Here is a 27,752-nt window from a genome sequence, read left to right as displayed (position 1 = left end):
TGAATCGAAGACTTCCAGAAATGAGGCCCTAAGACAAAGAGTCAAAGACTCTCAGAGGCTGAAGCACCAATGAGAGACCAAAATCTGCAGCCTCAATGACCCAACATGCCTAACCTGCTCACCATTGCAGGCAGTATGGCTGATGAAGAAGCAACCAAGGATTGTGGTGTGCCTCCTTAAGGATATCTGTGGCATCTAGGAAGGGAGGGGCCCGGAACTATATAAGGGTTAATGAGTATTCAGCATTTGTTGGAGCAGGTGTTGTCATCACTGGGAGCTGTCCAGGGTACTGACGGAAATGCCACTGGTCACTTTTGCTTTGTATTCCAGTCCTTGAGGTTTTGAATTGATGCTCAGTCTTTTTCCTGTTGGTCCTCTGCTTATACTGCCCACTCTGGATCATGACCATGCCGAACTTCCATTGGGGGTTCACCCTTTCTAGGCCTGAACAATATGGTGGTGCACTCACGCAATTGCTATAGCATTTGCTGAACTTCCCATTTCCAACCCACTGGTTTTACTCCACCAAGGCATGTAATTCCACTTCCCACTTAGAACAACAAAACACGCACAAAAACACAACTACCTAGCAACTAGGACTGATTGAGCAACCATGTTAAGGTGGTGTGGTGGTGATGCACCTCCCGTCCAGCAGGGGTCAGATGATTCTAAAGGCCAATAGTTTTACTTACATCTGATCCTATAAAGCTGCTGACGACCCTGGCTTGGTTTCAGGCACTTAAATGCTGTGTCCACTTAGCTAATTGGATGACTTCCTGGCATACTTCCCATCCGCCAGAGATGACATTACCTAAAATTGAGCACTTGGGTATATATTGGATTGGGTTAGTAAGTGCCTTCTCATGGACCATTTCATTAAAAGTCACCCAAGGAACCTGCATGCAGGAACGTGGAATAGCATCTGACTGGGAAGAGGAATGAATGAAAAATGTAAACCTTCTCTTCCGACCTTGGCCCAGTGCATTGTGGGAGCAATGCAAGTGCATCTGTGGCTGAAGAGCAATGAGTGGTTCTTGATGTAAATTTCAGTCCTAATTCTGTCAATTCCAGCAGAAGGTCTAGTGGAGAGGAAGATCGAAGAAGATAATGTGCTAATGACTGAACTGACTGTGTATGAACATGACAAATGCCTAGTCAGGATTAAACCATGCATTCACTTTGCTAATGCATTCACATCTATCGTATAGAAAGGAGTGCTTTTAATTCTCCTTCATTACATGTCATCAGCTCAATTAACCATTATATTTGTAGTAAATGCTGGCAAATTACTGCATTCTCATTTTGGCTTGCCTGGAGATTTATGTCTATTAGTATTAATTTATTTGCATTACATGGACTTTCTTTTCAATTTTAAGAGCAGCATGCACTTTTGTCTCTGAACGGTCTTTCTGTGTTTGCTGCCGTTTTGATATTTGCTTACTAACTTTTAATATATTTTGCTTTTTTTAATTTTGCTGGCAAAGTTGCATTGATGAAAGCTGATTTGCAAGGTAGATAGCCCTTGTGTATATTAAGCAAGACTGAAACCCATAATGCGCATTGGGAGCCATCGGCTACATCTGCACTGGTGTGTGTAATGTTGCATCGGATTTTTCCACTCTTCCCCTTCCAAAATAATAATGATGATGATGATGATGATGATGATGATGCAGGAACCTTCCTCTTGCAGGGATATTCTGCACAAAGGCTTTCAGTCTTGTGTCTATCTGTATAGTGATTGCTTTAGTGCTTTGATCATGCCTTTTTCTTTTAATTCTTTTCTTTATTTTTCCCCCAGTGGTCTGGTTTATGATCTCTAGAAGTAGAATAGCTTTGTTTCTCATGTGTATGTCACTTTTGAGCATGCTGGTGCGTTAATTGGCGGATTTTCTCCCCCCCCCATATATATAATCATAATGTATATATATTTAATAAAATGAGAAACCCTGCATGAGATAATTTGAAGCATGTGCAAAGATACTTGCCAACATTCCTGCTAATAAATCGATATACAATATATAGATTTTAAAATAAATAAAGAAGCCAACCCAAACACTTGATTTTCTACAGGCATAGCTTTTCATCAAATCATTGCTTGGAGATGGCAGCACTTTTTTCCCTCTAAGTTAATTTTAATTTTATGGTTATTATTTAGTTTTAGATTCTGTTTACCACTGTACCTTACAGAACGCATCATGCTGGACAGAGATAATAAAAGACGTTGCAATGAAATGAAATGAAATGTTGCAAAAGCAATGTTTATGATCACCACCAACTCATTTTGCTTTGGTCTCTACTCTGGTCATATTTCTGAATGAACTCATCTCTTCGTGCCCCTCTGTGTTAACAAACCAAAGGCCATATGCCTAGTCATAAAAGGTTATATATATATATATATATTAAAAATGCATATGGCCAATCCTGCTATTGGTTATTTTTCTTGGTTTGCTCTTTTACATGTGAGATGTTGGCAACTACCCTATGTGATCCAATGGAAAATGCAGTTGCAATGAAAGACAAAAGCCCAAGTTTTATTTTTTTTTCTGTATGTATTCTTGTTAGGCCCCAGCACGACATGTCAAGAGGACTCGTGTGCAAACCAAGGAGTCTGCTTGCAGCAATGGGATGGGTTCAGCTGTGACTGTAGCATGACCTCTTTCAGTGGAACGCTGTGTAATGACCGTGAGTACTTTAGAGACTCTCTTTCTATCTGGCTACAAGTCTTAAAGGCTCTAAGGCATTGGGAGCAAGTGTCTGAAATGGTGCATTATTTTAATCTCATATAGTTAATTGAACTGGCAAACTCTGCAAAGGTTATTTTTTTAAAAAAAATGTTCCAAGGAAGGACACGACTGAAGCAGTGCATTAGGAATTGCCTACCAGAATATGACGTGTGGGGAGACTTCGGAAATAATATGATGCTGGAATTTCCATCTAATGCACATGTTTGAATATTACACGTTATGCATATATATATATATATATATATATATATATATATATATATATATATATATAATCACTCTCTCTTCTTTTAAATTGGACATTTGGGGGGGGGTTGGAGAGAAATTCTCATTTTCTTAAGATATATTGTAATTTTGCAACATTATATCACAAGGCTTGTAATTACTGTGAAACAGTTGACAACCCTCATTACCTTCCTGCGTCAAGCTGCTTTTGGAGACATGAAATACTCTGTCAAGTAGTGATAACACAGGGTTTTTACTTTGCTTAAATGTCATCTGAATAAGTGCTGGTATCGCTTACCGATCATATAACCCTGCAGAGATGAGGGATCGCTTTGGGTTTTCTGGAAACATCTGAGGTGTGCTGTAGGATGACTTGGCCAAAGTACCCACCTCTTCACCCACATGGTGAAGCTCAGTTTATTAACCCCTGGTGGGAGAGTATCTGAATGGACCGTGGTGAGAGGATCATGCTGTTATTTTGTGATAGAGGCTTCAGTTGGAGAAAGGCTCCATATGGGAAGCTGATGGCTGTTCCCGTAAACCCTTCTGCAGCTTTTTCTCAACAATTGCAGCCATAGCGATGCCATCAGTGGCCCTGTCTGTATTGCTCAGTTCTCACAAATATTCCCTTTTGTGTGGTATACCACTATATACAACTACATGGGGAGATAAAGAAGTGTGAACTTGTCTGAATGTTTGAATAAGCTCATGAAATCTGATCTGCGTCATCTTTACTTAAAATTGCTCTGTTGCCTTTGTAAAGTGCAGGCATCTCTAAGTGCAGTTTAAACCCCTTTTTGCCTGAAAGGGATGATATAACAGCTCTGCCTAAAATTTATTCCCACATTATTAAGAGGAAACTGAGTGAATTGGGAAGGAGTCTTTGAAATAAAACCACATAGGCTTCTATAGTTTTCTGTTTGGTTCATTTGTCTTTCAAATTCAGTTCATTGTCCTCTATGCTTCTGTTTTGCATTAGTCAGAGAAAATCCAGTTTACAAATATTATTATTATTATTCATAAATATGTAGAGTGATTGCTTTTTTTTTTGCTTGGCATTTGTCTGATTGTAGAGTATATTTTATTGCGAAGTGATTTCAGGTGAATTTCATTGATAATGCGCTGGAGCACAATTGGTGTAGTAGTTGGGATCCTTAGAGATTTCTGATACGGAATTCACAATTTACCTGCTCAGAGTTATCATAATCATTTTGAATTGCATATTCCACTTTAAAAATAACCTATAGAAAAAGGGGTGAGGGGCCTGTGGCGCTCCAGATGTTGTTGGATTCCAACTCTCATTGGCCACAGCTAACATCGCCAATAGTCTGGGGTGATGGGAGTTGAAATTCACCAACGTTTGGAGGTCACCCTGACCCTGCTGTAGAAGCAGCTTAGCATAGGTGTTAAGAACTATATTGACTTGAGCAGCCACCAGGAAGGGTGCTAAATACCAGTTGTCAACCTAGCTTCTTAAGGCTGCAATCCTATGCACACATACACTCAAGTAAACCCAGATGAATCCGGAGACATTTATTTCTGCATTGAAATACTTAGGGTTGCACTGTTGGTGTAGACGTCTAATCAGCTCATAAAGCAGGTTTGGGTTCTTCTTCTTCTCTGCTTTGGCAGTGCCAACACACTATGTATTTGGTATTTCTCGGGAGTTGAGAATTACCCTGAAGTCTCACTGCTTCATGACATTAGCATTTTGTTTTGCATCCATTACCAGTTTACCAATATGATCTTTCTCCCCAAGCACACATGTTGTGAAATTTGTACACCAAAAACTGTAGAAACCCAGCAATTTCGCTGGATTGGACTTAGTGGCTGCTAAAGCATATTTTCTGGGAATTAACAGGACAAAAGAGACTGGTGGTGTTTTAAGATGGAGCTCTGGTTAAAAAAAGCAAACTTATTTCATAGAGAAATCCTGTGTATTTATCCATGGATCACAAGAACCTTGCCTGATTGCTTATCTCTGTTTACTCCCCAACAAACTGGGCTTAAGAGAGCTCATCAGACTTGCACAAATTACTGTACTCAAGTTGGTGTTTTCACTGTGTCAACCAATGTGACCTCAATTCATGGAGGCTTGGCATTTATGTCACCTCTAGCTTCCGCTTGATTCCTCCCTCTGAGATTTGGATTATTTCTGCCCTTAATTTCCATTGCAGAGAACATGGGCAAAAACTATGAACATGAACAATGTTAATGTAATGGTTGAGAGAGATCTGTGCTGAGATTATACACACACACGACTGGGAGCAGTTTATGAAAGATGATAACCTACTTATTTCATAAAAAAATAATTATTGTAGTTAAGAAGTAGCCATTCAGCATCCAGATTGCTGGCATTTGTCTCAAAGTGATAGTCTTTCACAAAGCCAGCGTTTTGCCTGGCATAGGCCTACATGAAAAAATGTGTGAGGCCAACTCAACGGTGTTTTGAATTTCTCAGTTCAGACTGCCAAAATTATGTGGCATATCAATCTGCTGATTTGAAGATTGGTTGGTTCTGACTATATGACTCAACGTGATCAGCTGGTCACTTTAAATTAAGAGCCCAGGTGCTTTCATAGATGCATGCTTTTCTTGTGGTCACACTGCATCATGGGCTTCGTAGTTACATTGTTTCAAGGGTTGAAATATATAAGATAATGAAAAATATAAGATAATGAAAATGCTTCAGTGCACAAAGGAGTAAGTGCTAATTGTAAAAAAAAACTAAAACATTGAAATATTGTGCAAAGACTTGTGTGGAAACATAACGTTGGTTCACATATGCATGTGAAGACGGTTGAAAATATGTTCTCTTTTGGCATAAAATATTAGAGTCAGAATATGACAGAACCATGATGCTAAACCCTAATGCCATGTTTGCACATTCCAGTGGCTTGTATAAGGATCTCTCTTGTTTTATGTGTTGATGGCATTTTCAATGTGGGTTCTCCTCTTGTGGAGAGCAGACTCAACAGTGGACGAAGCTTTCGTACCACATACCAAAGTCCTTTGCAAAGAAAAAACCACTTCAAAACACTGCTTCCTTGTGATAAAATAGTGACTGTCCCACCTTGCAAACTGCAGCTGATCCAAAACATGGGACTTACTAGAAAAAGGATGGTGGCAATCAATGGAGAAAAAAAAAACTCCATTCATGAACACCAGATAGCCTTCCTCCATAGACCACCAACAAGGCCATCATTGTAATGGTCAAAAATGCACCCAGAGTGATGCAGTTTACCCTGGCATCCTTGGCAAACTGCCAGTGGAGACCACCTGGTGAAACCAAGCCTGATCAGCATGCATTCACCTGTAAACTTGCTAACCTTGGTAAATGCAAAGACCAGGCATGTCCTACTTCCCATTCTTTGCAAGGGAAACAATGCAAGATTGTTTTGGCCTCAGATGGCACAGAGGTTGCCTTTTCTTTTCTCTGATGATAATAAGGCACTTGTAGATGCAGGGCTGCAATTTTTAGGAGGTGTTTAATAGAAGGTGTTATATTGTTCAGTACAAAGACAACTGGTAGGGGGAAAATGTTCCCGAGAACAAGGATTATATAGGAAACTCTGCAAAAAGGACACTTAATGATTACTCTTACAAATGGATGGCTGTTCTGACTTCTCTGAACAAGAGGGGGGAAACTTTAGGAACATCCTAAGTATTAGTAACAGCAGGTTTTTGGGTAGTTTGAGCTGTTCTCCCCCTAAAGCAGTCAGCTTTTCTGTAAGCACAGGGTTGAAAAATGATCCTGACGCAAAATTAGAGCCTCTTTATCAAATGTTCCTCTCTAATCTACCCAAGTCCATCTTGAAGTTCATACTGCTTATTTTCAGTGCCAAGGTTCCTAGATGTTGTTATATTCAGGAACATAGTGTCTTATTTGTAACATTCAAGATGTGTTCACATACTGTACTAAGTTCAATGAATGTACAGTCAGTGTACACAAATAGTTGGAACTATGCAAATCAGCAGCTACACACTCTTTTACATGATCACCTGCAGATGTGCAGAAACAGTTAGTACCTGTGTCCAGTGTAATGTGTGAACAAGCCCAAAGTTTTGTCACCATGGCATGGAAAGTGACAATTGTTGTTAAAGCTGTCACTTCCTACGAAGATTCAGTCTTGTATGCAAGATTGTGGCGTAGCCTCATCGCTTTCTCCTGCATTAGAACATCTAGGGCCAACCAAGAGGAGTTATGGGAGACCTGGGGCAAGATCTCTCAAAGAGATGGAAGCTACTCTCCTGTGTGAAGATGAAATCAATAATAATAATAATAATAATAATAATAATACTTTATTTGTACCCCACCCATCCAGACTAAGTTGCTTGTGCTTAGTTCCAGTGAAAGTAATGGGACTGCTTCTGCCATTATGAATTTTTGCATCTAACATAGCCTGACTTCATCCCAATGTGCTTAAATTTAAATTGGTGCAAATCAGGAGTTTTGGTGGGAGTGTGTAATGTGAATGTCTTTATATATATATATATATATATATATATATATATATATATATATATATATATATATCCACCCTGTGGCAGATATTGCAGTGCACTGTTCTCTTGTGCATGATGAGCTTGTGGTTCGTCATACATCCAGCTCCTTTCCCCCATATGTCCCTAAAGAATGGCAAGAATCAGTAGTGCACCTGACAGAACATGTCCTTGGAATTCAGTTACATAACTGCAGCCATGACTCTCACCTACTTCACATTTTCCCCTAACGAAGCCATCTGACAGAGACAGCTCCAGCATATGCACGGAATCTTTGTGTGAGGAGTATCAGACTGCATCCATAGAAACTGTTGTATGTGCAGAAGCTGGTTTGCCTAGCCAATTCCTCCCCAAATTGTGCATCTCATGTTGCATACCTGCTTGCGCAAGGGCGTGCATTACACAAGTATGAGTTCTTTTATCGTCTTGGGCACATAGCCTTCTGGGGCATATGCTCTTCTTTCAGTTTCCCCTTCTAAATTCATTTTACAGAGCCTCTTCAGTCGTTCACCCCTCACACAATCAGAATAATGTGAGGGGGAGAGTGAGGTGTTGGCCATTTATTGAGAACCCTCCCTCCCTCCCGCCATGCATTGGGGGCTGAATGCCTGAAGCAGGGGGGGTCGCCTTTACTCGTATCCTTGCACAATTTTGAATCCTGCATAATCAAGGTCCTAAGGCATGCAGTGAACCCATGGGGGCAGGGCTAGCACACAGGTGGACTAGACAAAATCATGAATGAGGGAAAGGGCTATTGATGGCTGCTAGCCATGGTGGCTGTGTCCTACATCCACAGTTGGAGGCAGCATTGTTTTTCAATACCAGTTGCTGGAAACCACCAGAGGGGAGAGTGCTCTTGTGCTCGAATCCTGCTTGTGGGCTTCACACAAGCATCCAGTTGGCCACTGAGAGAATAGATTGCTGGACTGGGTGGGCCATTGGCCTGATCCAGCAGGTTTTCCTTATGCTTTTATGTGGAGGCAGAAGATCTGCAGAGAGGATTAATAAGATGACTGGCATGTACTATGCAATGCAACATGTGCCCACCACTGATTTGTGATCAACTTCCATGGGCAGTTTCCAACTAACTCGTTCCATCAGCTCAAGGATTTACATTAGTGTGATGGAATGTTCTTCCCTCATGCGCTCCACACCTTCCCAAAATCTGCTCAGGAGGGTTGGGGGAACAGAACAGAGTCCATCGTGCAAGTGGAAATCCTTGCGCTGACAGAACAAGTTACAGTGGTACCTCTACTTACGAATTTAATGCGTTCCGAACGCACATTTGTAAGTCGAAAAAAATTGTAAGTCGAATCCCATAGGAATGCATTGGGAGAAAAAAATCGTAAGTAGAAGCATCCCTATCTAAAAATTCGTAAGTAGAAAAAATCCTATCTAAACCGCATCCAAGATGGCGGGCGGAGCTCCATTCGTAAGTAGAAACATTCGTAAGTAGAGTTATTCGTAAGTAGAGGTACCACTGTAGTTGGCTACCACATAGAAAATAAAATCCTTCATTCAGCTTATAGATGTACAGAGCAGTCTACAGGGAAACTGCACAAACTCCCTTAAAATGAATTTTCAGGGTAAAGGCTTACCCTGGGATAGGTTAAGGAAAAATAATAAAGGAAAGAATTTCTTTGGGTATCTCAGAACGTATTCAAATCAAATCAAATCAAAAAAATTATTGCATTAGCCGGTTGGCCATAGCACATAACACATAAAACATAAAAAATCCTAGCAGTAACCTACCGCTATTATACAGAGCATGTATCAAAAACACTTACAAAACATCGGATATAAAAACATGCGATATAAAACAGAATTTGGTAAAAACTAGGATGCATCATGTGTGTTTTGTCCATTGGAGAATGTTTAGTGAAATCTGTGTCTAGAGAGAATTAGCCAGTTGAGAGAGCTCTGAGTTTCAGGGCCTGCAAGATATAAATGGCCACTCCACGGATAACCCTGGGGTTAGCATCCACCAATAGAAATTTCATGCGGTCATCTTCCAAGGCGATAAGCAAAGGAATTAGTATGAGGAGCCTTGGTCTTATTGCAGTAAAAGAAAAAATGGATAAAATCCTCTATCTTTCCCTTGTTGCATGGGCAGAGTCGGAGATCGGGGGGAGTGTAGGAAAATGCACCCTGTAAAAATGCTGTGGGAATGGAATGGAAGCGGACAAGTGTGAAGGCCCTTCTTTGTGAAGGGTTTGTCAGGTCGCTCAAATAGTGAGTCATAGCAGAACGTATTTGATTCATTACTAAGTGCAGTATAACTAGTCAACATGAAATCTAGATGGGAAAGCTCTCTGTTTAGAGAACCTGATCGTAGGCTGGTTTGGACCGCCCCATCTCTCCAGGGAACAAACCATCGCTCAGAAGCAGAATGCATTCAGAGGGACACAGGTTGAATCCCTGGCATGTTCACCAAAAGGGTTGTTGTTGTTGCTGCTGCTGCTGCTGTTGTGCTGCTATTTTTTCACAAAATCTGGACCAAAGTGACTTGAGAAGTGAGTGGCTAGCAGGATGTAGGAAAGACCTCTGTCAGTCAGGCTAGAGTAGACAATATCAAACTGAAGAGGCAAACAGACCGAGGTGGTATAAGGCAGCTTATTGCATTCTTCTCTTAGGCATTATTTAGCTAGCGTTCATTTCCATCACTCTCTGATTGGTGTTTCTTTCAGTAATGATATTTTTTTTATTTATCAAATGATCCTACACACAGTCCCTCCCTAAGTGTTCTTGAAGGGCATTTGTGTCTGATGTGCATCTAGTCTCAGCGGAGCTTCATGATTTGTGAAGCTCCAGATTGGCAAGAATAGCTTTGCAGTAATTGTGGTGGTTTCTCAAGAGGCGGTAATTATGTAACTGGAATCATGGGCTAGGCTCGGAGTGAGTGCTCTATTGCACCAAACTGGTAAAAGGAAAAAGGCTGTTGGACAAAAATAACAACATCATTTTCTCTCATCCTCTGCAGGGAATCATAAGAATGATTAAACTGGACTTGGGGTCTTATTATGGTTTACTTTTTGTTTTTGTTTTTAAATCATGACATACTCAGACCTACTACAGTACTACTACTACACACAGAGTATGTGTGAGAAATCTTAATTATTTTTTTAAAAAAAAATAAGAAACCTTTCCATTACATATCTGGAGAGAACAAATTCCCAAATATTTATGAAGATTATTTTGGTGGTTCTGTCCCAATTGCATTTAGACATTGTTTGGCTTATGACATCCCAGCCTTTTCAGGGGCCCTGCAGGCATGGGGGGGGCAGAGGGTGTTGGGCAAAATACGCACCAACTGAGTGGCAACAGCGGCAGGGTCGACGAAATAACAAAGTCGTCTTCAGTATCTTTGCTTGCTTTTATTTACAATTATATACAACACACTCCTCTACTCCTTTCCTCTCATTTCACAATACATCACCACCACCACACCCATGAACCATTTGCTTAAATACAGAATTCAAAATAGTCAATTACCCAATCACATTACAGTAAGCAAACTCTACCTTCAATTATTCAAATTAGCAAAAGCTCACAGGTGTGCCATCATTCAGAACAAGGTTACAAACACACATCTCTGTGTAGCACCATTGACCACATCAGTCTTAAAGGAAAAACCTAACAGAGGGATGGTGGCCCGAGACACAAATGTCTGGGAGGGTTGAAACCAGTTGCTTTCACGATAGGCTCCCTCATCAAGGCCATGTGGCTGAGCTCCTGCCATCTTCCGAAGCTGTGGGAGAGCAAGCTGTGCCTGAGCCAGGCCTTTGGGGCTGGGGTGAGTTCCTCCATCCCAGATCTGTAGTCCACCTGGGGCACAAGCACTTGCCCCGGCCCGGGTCCCAGCAACCCACCCTATGCCACTGCATGCAGGGATCCATTTAAGCTTGGATCCAATCCCCTACAGGGACTGACAAGATGCCCCCAGGAAGTGTGGCATAGAGGCAACAGCCCTACTTTAAAGTTGCCTTTCAGCACCTGTTTGATTGTCCATGGCAACCCTGCATCTGAGGGCCACTCTAGATGTGTGCCATGTAATTCACCATTGCCATAGCTGCCAAGTTATCCCTTTTTTAAAGGGATTTTCCCTTATGCTGAATAGGCTTCCTCACGAGAAAAGGGAAAACTTGGCAGCTATGCCATTGCACAGCCTTTTTTAAAAACAGGGTGTTTTTTTTTTAAGAATTGCTGGAGGCTGCTGTTGTACTTGGGGCGTCCCATAGGCATATGGCTGGACACTGTGAGAATAGATACCTTCTCCCCCCTCCTTTGTCATCTCCCCCACTCTTTTACAGACATAACTTTAAATATGCTACGGTTTGAGTACTTTCAGTTTAAGTACTCTGCGGACCCGTCTGGAACGGATTAATCCACTTTCCATTACTTTCAATGGGAAAGTTTGCTTCAGGTTAAGTACACTTCAGTTTAAGTACTCTGTGGACCGTCTGGAACGGATTAATCCACTTTCCATTATTTTTCAGTGGGAAAGTTCACTTCAGGTTAAGTACGCTTCAGGTTAAGTACAGACTTCCGGAACCAATTGTGTACTTAAACCGAGGTACCACTGTAATTGAAAACAATTTAGCTTTTCCTAGGGAAGGTCCTCTAACCTCTAAATCCTTTTGGGGGCCCTTTGGGGCACCTTCTCCATTTCTGTGATAACCATTTTGCAATAGGGTGCACAGAGTTGTACACTCCGGCCACACAGCACAGATTATTTTATTTTTTTATAAAGGTGTTCTATGATGCAGGTCACTTTATTTTCAATCCCTTTCCTAATAAATCCTAGTATGGAATTTGCTAGAATATTTTCTAATGCTTTTTTCACTGTTATTGCAAACCAGTAGAGAAAGTAAAAATAATATATTCCTTCCAGTAGCACCTTAGAGACCAACTCAGTTTGTCATTGGTATGAGTTTTCGTGTGCATGCACACTTCTTCAGATACATCATGACATGCTCAGACCTACTACTACTACTACACACAGAGTATGTGTGAGAAATCTAAAAAAATATAAAAATACAGTGTATCTGAAGAAGTGTGCATGCACACGAAAGCTCATACCAATGACAAACTTAGTTGGTCTCTAAGGCGCTACTGGAAGGATTTTTTTTAAATTTTGTTTCGACTATGACAGAGCAACACGGCTACCTACCTGTCAGTAGAGAAAGCTTTTGCCATTTCTCTTTCTTGACTTGAATAACTTTCTTCTCCCCTTGTGGCAGAATAAACAACCTTAAATTCCAGGCCTGTTCTCCATACCTGCCCTTCATCGAAGTTAGTTCTATTGACATGCATGAGATGAATATTCTATTTGTCTCGATCTTTTGCCATTTGTCATTTCCTTGGGAATAAAAAATATCACTTCTTTGCATCGTAAAATTTACTCCCTGGATCTGTTCAGCTTTTACATTTTTTTTTTCCTTTTTGGGAAAAGAGAGAGAGAAAAGAGTAGAAAAAGAGGATGGCACATTTAATAGCCCTCTTTCTATAAATCCCTAAGGGAGAGAGGCTTTATGGCAGAAAAATATATATTCAAAATGATAGTATCTCCATAATTGAATGTGCTACCAGGAATAATGGAGAAGCACCAGAAGAAAAATGTTTTGGCTTGACTAAATCAGTAGCGGTGTGGCAGATCAAATCCAGATAGTTTGCACTTCAAATTTGTAAGCAATTTTAATTTCTGTGCCAATGAATCCTAGGCATTTTGCCTACCAGTTACACGAAAGAGCTTTAAGACAGTAAGCGGAATTCCATTTCTTTCTCCACCCCGCCACGCCATGATTGTATCCTAAAGCCTTTCTCCTTCTGACGGCCCTGACTCACTGCTGAAACCTACTATTAGTACAGATATTTAATTTGAGCTACTTAATGCAGCTTTGCTGGGATAACCAGCCTACTTCAAAAAAAAGATTTTTTTTCTGTTTCCTTTGCAAACTCGACAAATACACAGGGCTGAGGGACAACATTTTCAGGGAAGATTAGCCTTTATTCCTGCAAGACATGCAATATGTCAGACAACAGAGTGGGTGACAGAGTCTATCAACGCTTGTACAAATTACTGGAGCACAAATTCATGGCAGCACATTTGCCTAATCTGTGTCTAGCACTGTTGATCCAAATTGCCGGAAACTGGCTTAAGATGTTATCTTTCTTGTGCTCAAACCCCACTGGATGCATTTGGGACTTACTTTGGAGTAGTTGCTGTTATCCTTTATCCATTTGCATCCCAGGGTGGGCAACAAAACAATCCCATAAAAACACATACCCCGTACAATAAGTATTGAAACAATAAAGCACCATATAAAAATAAATTACAGCCATAAACAAATTCTGGCGGAGCAGCAGCAACGTACCAACTGTTGGCCTCCAAATAATATTTACCGCAAAAAGCCTGAAGCACAAAAACAAGCAGAACAGCAGCATCGTGGGAAGTGTTCCCTGTGCAGTTCCCCATTAATTCTGTGTCCTGTGATAAGTATTCAAGGGGGTGTCCAGCAGGGAGACAGCAATGGGGGCGGAGCTGTTTCCTGCGCCTGTGTTTCAGTTCATAACTGGTTGTTTTTCAGGAGTACTTGGGATGCCCCATAATATTCCATTGCATAATCCACTCTAGCGTTTCCCTCAGAGATTTTGTGGCATGCAACCAAGTTGAGTACCTCCTGAATTGCATTTCTGTGTGGAATTAAGGTTCTCGTGACAGTCAGGGTCGACAATACTGAGGGAGATGGACCAATATCTTGACCTGGTGTAAGGAAACTTCTTGTGTTCCCAAACCTGAGCAAGTGACCTATAAGCCAAGAGAGGTCTCCAGTGCTGCCATCAAAAACCTATCTTCTGCACCTATCTTTCGGCATCATTTTTTTTTTATAAAAAAACCCCTCACATAGAACGCTGCTGGCACGACCATATTCCGCCCCTGCTTTTGTTTTCTTGTCGGTAGAAGGAGTGTATTGATTGCTTTGAGAGAAACCATATAGAAATCCCAGGCTGGGATTTCATGCTAGCCTGCTCAGGTTAGGCACCTTGCCTTCTCATCCAGCGTTCATCTAAGCTGTTGGGTTAGGCTGACTGGGCAGGGTGTGTGTGTGTGTGTGTTTCTGAGCCAGTTAAAATATACCATGGTGAAAGTTCACTCACTTGGAACATGGGGGAAAGAGCCTGGCTTAGGATGGACTGTCCCAGGGGTGGGGGAGTTCCTGTGCCTTAACACTCATTTACTTTTTTTCGGTGCAAGACTCCCTTGTTTTTGTATGCAGCCACCACACATGGTTTAGTTCTCTGAGCTGGCAGGTGGCAGCCAGCCTGTAATTCTGGTCTTGATTGTCTTGCTGCCAAGGCACAAAGGGAAGCCGCAGTAATCCACTCCAGCGTTTTGTTGAGAAAGCCGCCGTGTGTGCTTTTCACTCCAACGTCCCCCATAAATCTTGCGGCAGTCATAAAACTCTTAAGGAATCTTTAAAGACATGTGCTTAAATTTCTGCGCAAAGCGTCGTAAAATTCTCTGAACGGCCGGGAACTGCACAGTCTCAAATGGCCAACCAGAAGCCAGTCATTCCGCATAGGAAGGCCAGAGGATTCCGGCAGAAAGAGAAATTGCCAATGGGACACCTATTCATCCCTTACTTGAGACCAGCCCAGTGAAAATAAATCCCCAGGTCACATTTGGTGCTGCCCTGGACAAACATTTCATCTGATCTAACAGGGCAATCTTCATGTTCCTTTTCAGAGAAAGTGCATCCTGATTGCTATTGACACATGACAACACCCAAATAACTCTTGTTTGAAATGCATTAGAAATGTCCAGTATGGACTGATTAACTTTTAATGCTCCTGTTTTCTGAGAAGTGCTAGGTGCTCTCAGAAGAATCTGTTTCAGTCGTGTGGGATAACTGCTGTCCATTAATATTTATGCTTTCTGGTAACAGGTTATAAAGCACCTAATCACATAAACAAATGTGTCAGCTCGGTGTAAGCCTGAAAATCTGAATTTAGGCATGGTAGTTACACACTGCAGATTTGTGGGGGGCAGAGAGAGAGACTTTCAAAAAACAAAAGCAAAAAACCTATTTCCTCACCCCATGCTTTCACAATGAACCTTGAGGTTGCAAGGAGCAGACTGGAAGCAATTTCTTGATTATTATTATTTTTCAAAGGCAGGGAATCATTTCTTACTTTTTCTGAATGCCACTCAGCTGCAGGTAAATTAGAATTCTACAGTTTTAGGATTGCCAATTAGAGCCAATTGTAACCTGAATGGCAGGTCTTGGCATTGACATTCTTAGCAGGATCTCCCTCTCTACGCCCCACGCCATTTCCACTTCACCCACCTCCATCCCCACACTAAGGAGAGATTGTTTCAGATGCCTATGACCAAATTAGGAAGCACTGGGTGCAGTGGAGTATTCATGATCAAAAAATAGAAAGAAAAGAAAGTTAATTGAAATAAATACTTGAGGCCTCAAAAAGGCATTCAAAGGAGTAATAAGGAACATTTGAACTTTTCTGTTTAAGATCTAGAGTTTCAACAGAAATCTAGGCAGCGTCCTGCAGGAGGCATGGTAGGGCAAGTCTAGTAGGGAAGTGGGTACAGATGTGGTGGCAAAAGATGCACTTGCCTGTGGGAGGAATCATAGAATCATAGAATCGTAGAGTTGGAAGAGACCACAAGGGCCATCCAGTCCAACCCCCTGCCGAGCAGGAAACACCATCAAAGCATTCTTGACATATGCCTGTCAAGCCTCTGCTTAAAGACCTCCAAAGAAGGAGACTCTACCACACTCCTTGGTAGCAAATTCCACTGCCGAACAGCTCTTACTGTCAGGAAGTTCTTCCTAATGTTTAGGTGGAATCTTCTTTCTTGTAGCTTGAATCCATTACTCCGTGTCCGCTTCTCTGGAGCAGCAGAAAACAACCTTTCTCCCTCCTCTATATGCCATCCTTTTATATATTTGAACATGGCTATCATATCACCCCTTAACCTTCTCTTCTCCAGGCTAAACATACCCAGCTCCCTAAGAAGAGCTAAGCCTTCTCAGCTTGGGGATTCAAAACAGTTGTAGTGACAGAAAGCTGAGCTCAGCTGTGCTTCCTCTCCTCTGGGTTTAGGAAGTTCAAAGCTGCTCTCTGAAAACTGAGTTTTGGCTCTTAGAGTTCATAAGTATGCATTACAGGGAAGAGTGGCAAATGCTTGCATTTACCTGTTGCCCATTCTGTGTCACACCTGAGCTCAGGGTTGTGTCCACCGGTGAATGTTGAACAACACCGAAATGCGATTACCTGCAATTGCATATGTGCGTTCAAAAGGAAGGGCAATAAATGCTGGTTTTCAAATGCTCACCGATTGAATCTGGAAGTGTCAATGTTCTCAAGAGAGTGTCAACATTCCCACCAGATTTTGACCATTCCCTGTGTCACATGCACCATTTAACTTCCCGTTTATTGTCCACATATGTTGACAAGTCTTGAGCTAGACCTGGGGTGAGGAACCTATGGTTGCCAAGACACTGTAGGATTCCTTTGTACCAGCCAGCATGACCAATGGCAGGGTATGATGGGAACATCTGGAGGGCCACAGATCCCCTACCAATAGATGTAGTAAATGACGTCCTTATTAATATTCCCATGCCTGATTCAAGGTGCAGATTATTATCTGCAAAGCCCTAAAGGACTTGATCCCATTGTATTTGAGGTCCCACATATTTATGCATGAGCCTGTGACTCAGTTCCAGTCACCTTCTGAGGAAGGTGCATTGGCAGGGCCTTTTTGGTGGCTGCGCCCTGACTGTGGAACTCTCCCAAGGCATACCTTAGACTCTCTGCTAATACCTTCGCTAGGCTTGTAAATGAATCCCTGTTTAATTATTCTGTGCGCAGAACAACACCAAGCAGCAATGAGCTCTGTAGAAAAGCCCATTGCTGAATTGATGAGATGCTACCAACCGTCACAGAAAGCTTTCTTTTCAAAGGCACTCACATGTGACTATCCCCAGGGCACAGTATCCATTGAACATGTTTGAAAAATTCCACCATTAAATCCTGTTCGGCTTCTCGTTTATTTGTGCACAGATCTACTGCCAACCCCACCTAGGAAGTTGTGCTAATAGTTGGCATGCTAACAGTCTGTTGGCAAGTACCAAACTCTGTTAAGGGCAGGGAGGATTGTTAACCACTAAATGAAAGACTGTTTGAGGTTTGTTTGGTTTTTGTATCTTGGATCCCCCCCCCTGCCCCCACATGATAAAGAGTTTCATAGTGTGGCATTTGTACTTTTTCCTGCTCTCTTTAAAATTCTGTAAGCTTTGTGCTCGGCAAAATAACTGCTGTTACAGTATACTTGTTACTTTTATATAGTGTGCTTTAATGACATAAAATGGATGTCCCAGGGATAAAATTACATGCTTCATACCATTCTGTCTTGTCTTGAGGATTTAAGCTCGGTAATCTTTCAGAAATTGATCATTAGTCGCCCATCTTTTATAATGCTGCAATTGGCAGGGAATTTGTGAAAAAATAGTACTTAAAAATAAAAATAAAAAAATAGAAAGATCAAAGAGTGGGTGGTGGTAGTGGGTGACACCTGTGGAGGTTTAGGGCTAACATAGTTGGAGATGAATAAGCCACGTTAAAAAAACATAGTCAGATCCAATGCAGCTTTTTTTTTGCATGCAAAGGCAGGGAAATCCCCAAGGTTCTTTCCTGCAAGAAAGAAAAGCGCCAGAAGACACGGAGGAACACATGATTTAAGGCAGGGGCAGCCAACATGGTGCCTTCCATAATGTTCCTGGAATCCAGCTTTCATCAGACCCAGGCAGCATAGCCCAATGGTCAGGGATTGTCAGGGTCTGGGCTGAAGGGGATGATATTGAGGAGGAATGGTGGAGATTGCTCCCCCTTCTCTTCCTGAAGCTTCCAGAAAAGAGGAAGGAAGTATTGAATTACAGCAGTGGTTTGTTGAGGAAGGTCACAGCTCAGAGTCAGGTGAACAGAAGTGTTGGGAGGTGTTGGGAGAAGATAAGGATGAGGCAGAGCCAGAGCAGCCAGCTGACACGTTATCACTGGAGAGTATTTCTGACCCCCCTTCTCCCAGAGAACAAAGGACTCAGACACAATTAGCCCCTGGCGGCCACTGCAAGGGGGAGTGCTGTTGCTAGGAAGGGGGGGCGGGAGGAGCTCAGTTGGAGCAACACCATTAAAGGGGGACTGACTGCATTCCTTTGTCTCTCCCTGTGATGATTAGATAAGCTCATTAGCAAGAACTCTTCCTTGTTTTTCTCTGCTCTTGCTGCCACTGGGGGAGGGAGAGAATTCCCGAAGTTTGACAGGGATGATGGGAGCTATAGTCCAAAAATATCTGGAGGGCACCATGTTGTTTAGAATACCCGTAAGAGAGGCACTGTGTGAGAGCCAAAGACAGTACAATCTCAATAGACAGGGAGTTCCAAAATTATTATAAAACTGGAACTGGTATTGTGTGGCTCCTGTAACAGTGCCAATTCTGCTGATTGAATAATAATAAAATTATTATTATTATTATTATTATTATTTATTATTATTATTATTATTATTATTATTATTATTATTACATAAATACATACACATATACCCCGCCCATCTGGCTGGGTTTCCACAGCCACTCTGGGTGGCTTCCAACAAAATATTAAAATACAATAGTCTGTTAAACATTAAAAGCTTCCCTAAACAGGACTGCCTTCAGATGTCTTCTAAAAGTCTAGTAGTTGTTTTTCTCTTGTGGGGGGACTTACATAATATGGTCTGAAGCTCAACATCAAAAAAACCAAGATCATGGCCACTGGTCCCATCACCTCCTGGCAAATAGAAGGGGAAGAAATGGAGGCAGTGAGAGATTTTACTTTCTTGGGCTCCTTGATCACTGCAGATGGTGACAGCAGTCACGAAATTAAAAGACGCCTGCTTCTTGGGAGAAAAGCAATGACAAACCTAGACAGCATCTTAAAAAGCAGAGACATCACCTTGCCGACAAAGGTCCGTATAGTTAAAGCTATGGTTTTCCCAGTAGTGATGTATGGAAGTGAGAGTTGGACCATAAAGAAGGCTGATCGTCGAAGAATTGATGCTTTTGAATTATGGTGCTGGAGGAGACTCTTGAGAGTCCCATGGACTGCAAGAAGATCAAACCTATCCATTCTTAAGGAAATCAGCCCTGAGTGCTCCCTGGAAGGACGGATCGTGAAGCTGAGGCTCCAATACTTTGGCCACCTCATGAGAAGAGAAGAATCCTTGGAAAAGACCCTGATGTTGGGAAAGATTGAGGGCACTAGGAGAAGGGGACGACAGAGGACAAGATGGTTGGACAGTGTTCTCGAAGCTACGAACATGAGTTTGACCAAACTGCGGGAGGCAGTGCAAGACAGGAGTGCCTGGCGTGCTATGGTCCATGGGGTCACGAAGAGTCGGACACGACTAAACGACTAAACAACAACAAGGATATGATTATGAGATGGAAATGGAGGAGTCATAACTTAGAACGGTTACATTGCTTCTGCCTTTTCCAATGACTGGAAGAGCTATTGGATTCACCGGCTGTGAGAATGCAATTTGTTTTCTTATTTCTTTCTGCACCACAATACACTAAAGTAAATATTTTTGTGCGCAGTTTGTGTTTGCAAATTGTGGCTCACACCTGTAATTTGCAGCTTGCAAGCTGGGTTTCCCCACCCCCAATCCAGGTTTGAATTTAGGCAATGCATGCATAAAATCACAGTAAATTAATCTGCAGTGTGTAGATCTACCTGCAACTAAGCAGAGAGGAGCTCCTTTATGGTTAATTTTAATCAGAGATTATAATTTCATTAGAAGGAGATGCAAGGGTTCAAACCAGAGTATACATTCTCCAATCCTGTTTTATTGTAGTCAGGAACTAAAAGAGGGGTGGGGAACTTGTGGCCCTTTGTATGTTGGTGAACTGAAACTCCCACCATCCTTGACCATAGTCCATGTTGGAGGCTCATCAATCATATGATGGAACACCCAACATGGCCAGTGGGCTGTGTTCATTTTGTGGCAGTCTTCCTCTAGATTAAGGGATGATTTTTTTTATAAAGTATACAAAGGTTGTTTCAAGAGCACCTTCTATCTAAAGTTTATGTGGGTGAGCCTTGCCACTAGCCCCTGACCACAAACCTCCAAAATCTGCCTAAAGGATCTAAAAGATGCTCTTCCAGGAGATAACAGGAGTAGCCACATTAAAGAAAAAAGAAATGGCTTGGAGGTTTTAACAACAGCAACAGTTGCTCTCCTTATACTGTCTTCAGCCACTTGACTGCATGTTAATAAAAAATTTAGACATGCTCTATATATTTCCTGCCAACATGTGGACCAGATGTAGAATTAACTGGCAGACACTCTATCTATCAAATGAAAGCTGTAAGTAGGCTGTAGCTCCTCAGCAACTATCTCCCCAGATGCTGTGAATAACTCCTCTGTATTTTCAGAAGCTCTGTGTTAACATCCCACAATTTTGGAAGAATATTTTTAAACTAATTATCACCACCAAGCATGACTCTGAGATCGGAAGACACTGAAGTTCCCAACACTATAATTTGGCACCTGTTAGATCAGAGTTTAATAATATTTAAATGACACTCAATGAGAAAACACTTTTCCATTTCTTTGGTCATGAAGATTCACAAAGATTTCAGCCCCCCCCCTTCATTGTATGCTTTTCTTTTCAGTGTGAATGTGCCTCAGTCCGTTCTGAGATCCATTCATATTTTCCTTTGGTATTTTTTGTTCTGCTGCAGTAGGTTCCCTTCACAAAGTCTTTCTTCCATTTCACCATATGCTAATGAAGAAACTTACATATTTTCAAATGCATGTCGGGGGGTGGGGAACCTCAGGCCCATATCTTGGCCCACCAAGGGTGGGGTGCTAATTTGGCCTGCAAGGTAGTTTCCCACAATGCAAACCACTCCCACCCTCTGATGTCACTGGTGATGTCAGGTGATGGGCAGGAGGACACCTTTTAACCTTGCATTGGGTGTGCACCCTGTTGCCAGCAGAGAGTAGAACTGTGCAGCCATGGCAGCAGGATTTAATCCTCACTCACCAGCTGATGAGTAGGGATTAAAGCTCTTAGAAAAAAATGGTGTCATTTGAAGCAGCTCCATGCTTCTCCTTTAAGCAGGTGGGTGAGAGAAGAAAAAGGCCCCTCTCACTCACCCTGCCCACCTTAAGGAAAAATGCAGGGCTGAGTCAAAGAGTGCTTTTGCAAAGGGATTTAAGACCCATTCGGGTCACTCTGATGTTTAGAGGTGAAAGGAGCAGCTGCTTCAAAGAGCTCTTTTGAAAAGGGATTTAAGACAGCCCCCATACTCCCATTTCAGACTCTGGAGGCTCAAATCAGAGTACTGTACAGGGGCTGTCTTAAAGCGCTCTGCAAACAGCATAAAAGGTTTGTGGGTTTCCTATACAAGAGTTTCTGAGAGGTGGGTTAATTTTCCCACCTGTCAATCATGGCCCACAAAGGCAATCCTAAGAAGGATCTGGCCCATGAACCTATATTAACAAATTAATTACCTCCCCTGTGGGTTTACTTTCCAAGTTAATGGATTCCCAGAATGGTAGGTAGCCTTGAGAGTCTTTTGCAGCCAAAAACAAAAAACAAAACATCTTAAAGACAGGATTAATGACCCATCACAAAGTCATCTGTGGCTGTAATTATGACCATGCCTATTCAGAAAGGAGTCTCTTTGAATTCAAGTTCAGTATAAACTTATCACCTATCTCATTTCCCTCACTCAGAGAATGGAGGAGTAGACAGTTTAGCACTCTGTTGAGATTTTGCTCTTAGTGTTCTGAATTACCTGAATTATTCCTTCACCCAGTCTAATGCCAATTAACCACATATAAGTCCTTTTATTGCAACATTCCATTTCAAAAATTCATATTTTATTGAGGAAATTGTGGTGTGCGGCTTCTGAAATATAACACTCAAGCTAATTTATGTTTTAATTGTTTGTAGTAAACATAATTTTGTGTTAATGGCAATGCTCTGATGAAGTCTAGGAGCTTAATTTCTAAGTTTATCATTTGAGTCTCGGTTTATGAAAAAATGTGTGTAACATTTCAAGCTCTACAGTCTGTGTCACATCTCCCCTCTCCACTTCGCTGCCAGTTTATGACATTGTTTCATTATGAGGTTCTAAGTGAAGGATGAGTTTAAAACAATGATTTTAGGGGATGGGTGTCTGATAAAAAAAGAGTGGTCAAGTCAAGATGGATCTTATCACTTTGACAAAGTAGCTCAAACTTTACATGAAAAGTACAGGTAACATCTACAGGTAACAAAGGAGATCATTTATCTCCAGGTGAAAAGAACAAAAAATGAGCAATACTGTACATTCCACTGATGTTTAAAATTCACACTAGGAAGTGGGTTAAGGCTGCACTCTTAACCATACTACCCTTGGAGTAAGCCCCATTGATTTCAATGGGACTTACTTCTGAGTAGACATGGTTAGGAGTAGTGTTTAGCATATAAAGGTAAAGGACCCCTGGACGGTTAAGTCCATAGAATCATAGAGTTGGAAGAGACCACAAGGGCCATCCAGTCCAACCCCCTGCCAAACAGGAAACACCATCAAAGCATTCTTGACATATGCCTGTCAAGCCTCTGCTTAAAGACCTCCAAAGAAGGAGACTCCACCACACTCCTTGGCAGCAAGCTCCACTGTCGAACAGCTCTTACTGTCAGGAAGTTCCTAATGCTTAGGTGGAATCTTCTTTCTTGTAGCTTGAATCCATTGCTCCGTGTCTGCTTCTCTGGAGCAGCAGAAAACAACCTTTCTCCTTCCTCTATATGACATCCTTTTATATATTTGAACATGGCTATCATATCACCCCTTAACCTTCTCTTCTCCAGGCTAAACATACCCAGCTCCCTAAGCCGTTCCTCATAAGGTATTGTTTCCAGGCCTTTGACCATTTTGGTTGCCCTCCTCTGGACACGTTCCAGCTTGTCAGTATCCTTCTTGAACTATGGTGCCCAGAACTGGACACAGAATTGCATTGGCTTTTTTAGCTGCTGTGGCGCTCATCTCTGCTTTCGGGCCAAGGAAGCTGGCGTTTGTCCACGGAAAGATTTGCAGGTCATGTGGCCAGCATGACTAAACCGCTTCTGGTGCAACGTCACACCATGACGGAAACCAGAGCGCACGGAAATGCCATTTACCTTCTCACTGCAGTGGCACATTGACAATTGCAGAATAAGAGAGCTGTAAAAGAAATGCATGCTGTTCATGAACCATGATTTCCAACAGCTCTTTCACAATTATAAAATGGATTTATTTTTTTTGTCTCTTCCCCGCAAACATACAATGTCCCCACCCCCCAGGCCTCTGGGAGAAGGAGGGAACTCAAGGAAACTCTAATGACCTCAAAGCAGGAGGGGGGGAGAGAGTTAACAAGGAGAAAGATTCAGTGGCTGGGGAATCTTTTAATTAGTTTTCCCCTTTAAGCCAATAAGGATTCTCACATTCCCAGTGAGAACAGTAACTCCACTGGGCTTGTAGAGCTCATGTGTAGAGCTCAACGCTGCAAGAAAGAATCATAGAATCATAGAGTTGGAAGAGAACACAAGGGCCATCCAGTCCAACCCCCTGCCAAGCAGGAAACACCATCAAAGCATTCTTGACATATGCCTGTCAAGCCTCTGCTTAAAGACCTCCAAAGAAGGAGACTCCACCACACTCCTTGGTAGCAAATTCCACTGCCGAACAGCTCTTACTGTCAGGAAGTTCTTCCTCATGTTTAGGTGGAATCTCAACGCTGCAAGAAAGAATTGTGAGGGGATAGCGTAAAAAGTAATATTTGCTGCTAAGGTGCTGGGTTGAGAATGCCATTTGAAATGGGGTTTTCCTTTGAGATTGGCTAGGCCAGGAATGGCCAGCTTCCTCACTCTAAAAGTGACTAGTCCAAGGGCCAGCACAACCCAAGCCCCAGATAGATGGTCAGGTTCTATAATATATTAGAAATCACACAGCAACAAGGACTTCACGCAAGGCGTAGGAATTAGAAAGCATGCAGTTGGATGCCAAGGGGTCATTGATGGTGTGTGTGTGTGGGGGGGGAGAGACTAGAAACCAATTTACTTCCTAAAGAGACAGATGGGCACTGATACTTTGCTGTTGCTAGGATGGATGACAGGCAAGACATATTGCATCAAGCAGAACATTACCTGTAAGTGCAGCAATGTATCATACGTTACAAAATGCCAACATGCTAGATGTCAGGTGCAATATGTTTGGAAAACAACTACCAATTATTGTACCCATTTCAGGAAGAAGAAGAAAAGATCACAAGTCAGCAATCACAACAAAACAGCTTGAACAACCTGTTGTCAGGTTGTTCAATTTAAATCACCACAACTTATAAGACTTTGGGAATATTTCCAATAGGAAAAAAACAACCCACCCAGCTCTAAGGCAGGAGTAGTAACAAGGAATGTCTGAATATAAACTTGGACAACTTTGATCTATGTCCTTGATTCTTTTCCAGACCCTCCTTGTGTTCTTGGGACTCTCGTACAACAGTCATCACCTCCCAGATCATTCTTGCATTTTCCATCATTCCTAGAACTAGGCAAAAGAGGCATTGATGGCCACCAATTGATGGCATTGATGTCTTGGAAGGAGAGATAGATAAGTCCATGGACGATGAGGCTACCAATGACTGGTAGACACAATGTTTATACCTCTACTGGCAGAGGGAATATGCTTTAGAATACCAGTTACTGACAACTGTATGAAGGGAGGAGTCCTCTTGTGCTTGGTTCCTGCTTGTGAACTTCCCATAGACTTCTAGTTGGCTGCTGTGAGAACAGGGTGTTGGATGATATGGGTCCGTGGTCTGATCCAGTAGGACTCTTCTAATGTACTTATGCACTAGATAAAGGACCCCTGTATGGTTAAGTCCAGTCAAAGGTGACTCTGGGGTTGTGGCACTCATCTCGCTTTCAGGCCGAGGGAGCTGGCATTTGTTTGCAAACAGTTTTCCAGGTCATGTGGCCAGCATGACTAAACTGATTTTGGCGCAACGGAACACTGTGATAGAAGGCCAGAGTGCATGGAAATGCTGTTTACCTTCCCACTGCAGCGGTACCTACAGTGGTGCCTCGTCTTACGGATTTTATCCATTCCGAAGGCACCTTCGTAAGTCGAAAAATTTGTAAGTCGAAAAACGCCATTGGAAACGCGATTTCCCATAGGAATGCATTGAAAACGAAAAAAATTGTACGTCGAACCAACCCTATCTAAAAATTCGTAAGACGAAAAATCCCTATCTAAAACCACCACGGTTTCTTTTCGGATGTCGAGACATTCGTAAGCGTGCGGCCATTACCCCCATTCGTAAGTCGAAAAATTCGGTTGTCGAGTCGTTCATAAGTCGAGGTACCACTGTATTTATCTACTTGCACTGGCGTGCTTTTGAACTGCTTGGTTGGCAGGAGCTGGGACAGAGCAATGGGAGCTCACCCTGCCATGGGGACTTGAACTGCCGACCTTCTGATCAGCAAGCCCAAGAGGCTCAGTGGTGTAGACCACAGTGCCACCTGCATCCCCTACTTCTGCACTACCCTGCCCAGCAATGGTCCTAGCGTTAGGGAATGAGGGTGGCGGCACCATCCTATTGTTTGCCTCAGGCAACTGTATGGCTTGGGCTGGTCCTCACACTAGCTGAGAAAGGGACTGAACCCAAGTTTCCATCAATTCAAGTCCACCCAATGCACTGCATGGACTTCGCAGCTCACACTGGACCATAAGATCAGGCTGTGTGCAGTTGCAGTAACCTATCATATACAGTCATACCTCATTAAAAAATTCCTTCAGTAGCACCTTAAATACCAACTAAGTTTTTATTTTGGTATGAGCTTTCGTGTGCATGCACACTTCTTCAGATACCTCATGTTACGTTTTTTCAGGTTGTGTCCCGTGGTGACCCGGAAGTACAGGAAAGGGTTATTTCCGGGTTTCGCTGCTCGCACATGCACAGTAACACTAAATCGCGCTTCGCGCATGCGCACAAGTACCAGTTCGCACCCTGCACCTGCGCAGATACGGCCCTTCAGGTTGCAGGCTTTTCACGTTGCGAACGGGCCTCCGGAACGGATCCCATTCGCAACCAGAGGTACCGCTGTATCTAAATCCTCCGTGTAGAAAGATATATAGTATTTCCCCCCCCAAGATGTATTTTCTTCTAAATAATACATTGTCTCATACATTTTAAATTTGTCTGTATGACTGCCATAGAAAATGCAATGCATCCTATTATCAGTCAGTTCCAGTCAAACACCTTGTCTGCAACATTCCCTTGTGGAAAATGTAGGTCATGGATAATTTACTGATATGGAGGATCCTTGACTAGGTATGTAAGATTATGTATGAGTGCATCATCATCACAATGCACCATAACTGTAAAATGCCAAGGAACAATTCTGGCCGGGAGATCGACAAGCCTGCCTTTTTTCTTCTCCCCTTTTCTTTTTTTAAATAAATAAAAAAGCGCGATTTCATTAGCTAGCATGAGATACTTCAGCATAATGCTGCCATTTCATTAGAGAATCTCGGGTAGATTTGCCAAGAAGTATTTAAGAGTAAGCAAAAAGGCCTTAACTAAAGGCTATGCAATTTCACGGTGAGTTATGCGTCTGGAAAGCAATAGTTCGTCACCTCTAAAGTCACACGGTTCATTACTTGGCAATCCAACATACAGAGACATCACTGCGGAGGAATCCAAATGGACGTTAAATCGACATGAGCCCTGTAATTATGAGGCAATCAAAATAAAAGTCACTGGTTTCAAAGTTAAAATGAAAATCTGTAATTATGTTCCTTTTCTTTAAAAAAAAAACAACTCCCAAAGAAGCTTAGATTAAAGAGAAGGAGGGAGGGGAGACAACTGTATGTAAATCAGATGCAGGCAGCACAGTAGAAATATATTGTTCGAGGCCTGTGCTTTCTAAATAATAGACAAGGTAACTGTATAGACTGATTCCTTTGAAACTTCTGACAAGTGTGATTTATGGTGTTCCTCAAGCACATTCAGTGCCTGAATATTCAATGGAGAGGGCTTGACTCCCCCTCCCCCTAATCTAATCTTGTATGGAATTATATTAAAATGGTGGCTTAACTTGGAAAGTTACAGAAGGGAAGGTATGAATTGCGTTTGTGCAAGAGGGGAAGAATTATACAATTTGAAAATTGCTATTTTTGCATGCAAGGC

The 27,752-nt window shown here is 42.1% G+C and overlaps 1 protein-coding gene across 30 annotated transcripts in view; it reads left to right on the top strand.

Moving 5' to 3' along the window:
* The window catches only part of NRXN1 (neurexin 1), a 961,778-nt gene that overhangs the window by 511,599 nt on the left and 422,427 nt on the right, over positions 1–27,752 (top strand). For all 30 annotated transcript variants that reach the window (XM_088666850.1, XM_088666849.1, XM_088666847.1 and 27 more), the window contains one exon: positions 2,563–2,682. In XM_088666850.1, coding sequence (XP_088522976.1) covers positions 2,563–2,682 — 120 coding nt within the window. The remainder of the gene's footprint in view (positions 1–2,562; positions 2,683–27,752) is intronic.

Source organism: Zootoca vivipara, chromosome 3 (assembly GCF_965207765.1).
Source record: "Zootoca vivipara chromosome 3, rZooViv2.hap1.1, whole genome shotgun sequence".
Classification (NCBI taxonomy): Eukaryota; Metazoa; Chordata; class Lepidosauria; order Squamata; family Lacertidae; genus Zootoca; species Zootoca vivipara.
This window is presented reverse-complemented; position numbering and strand designations above follow the sequence as displayed.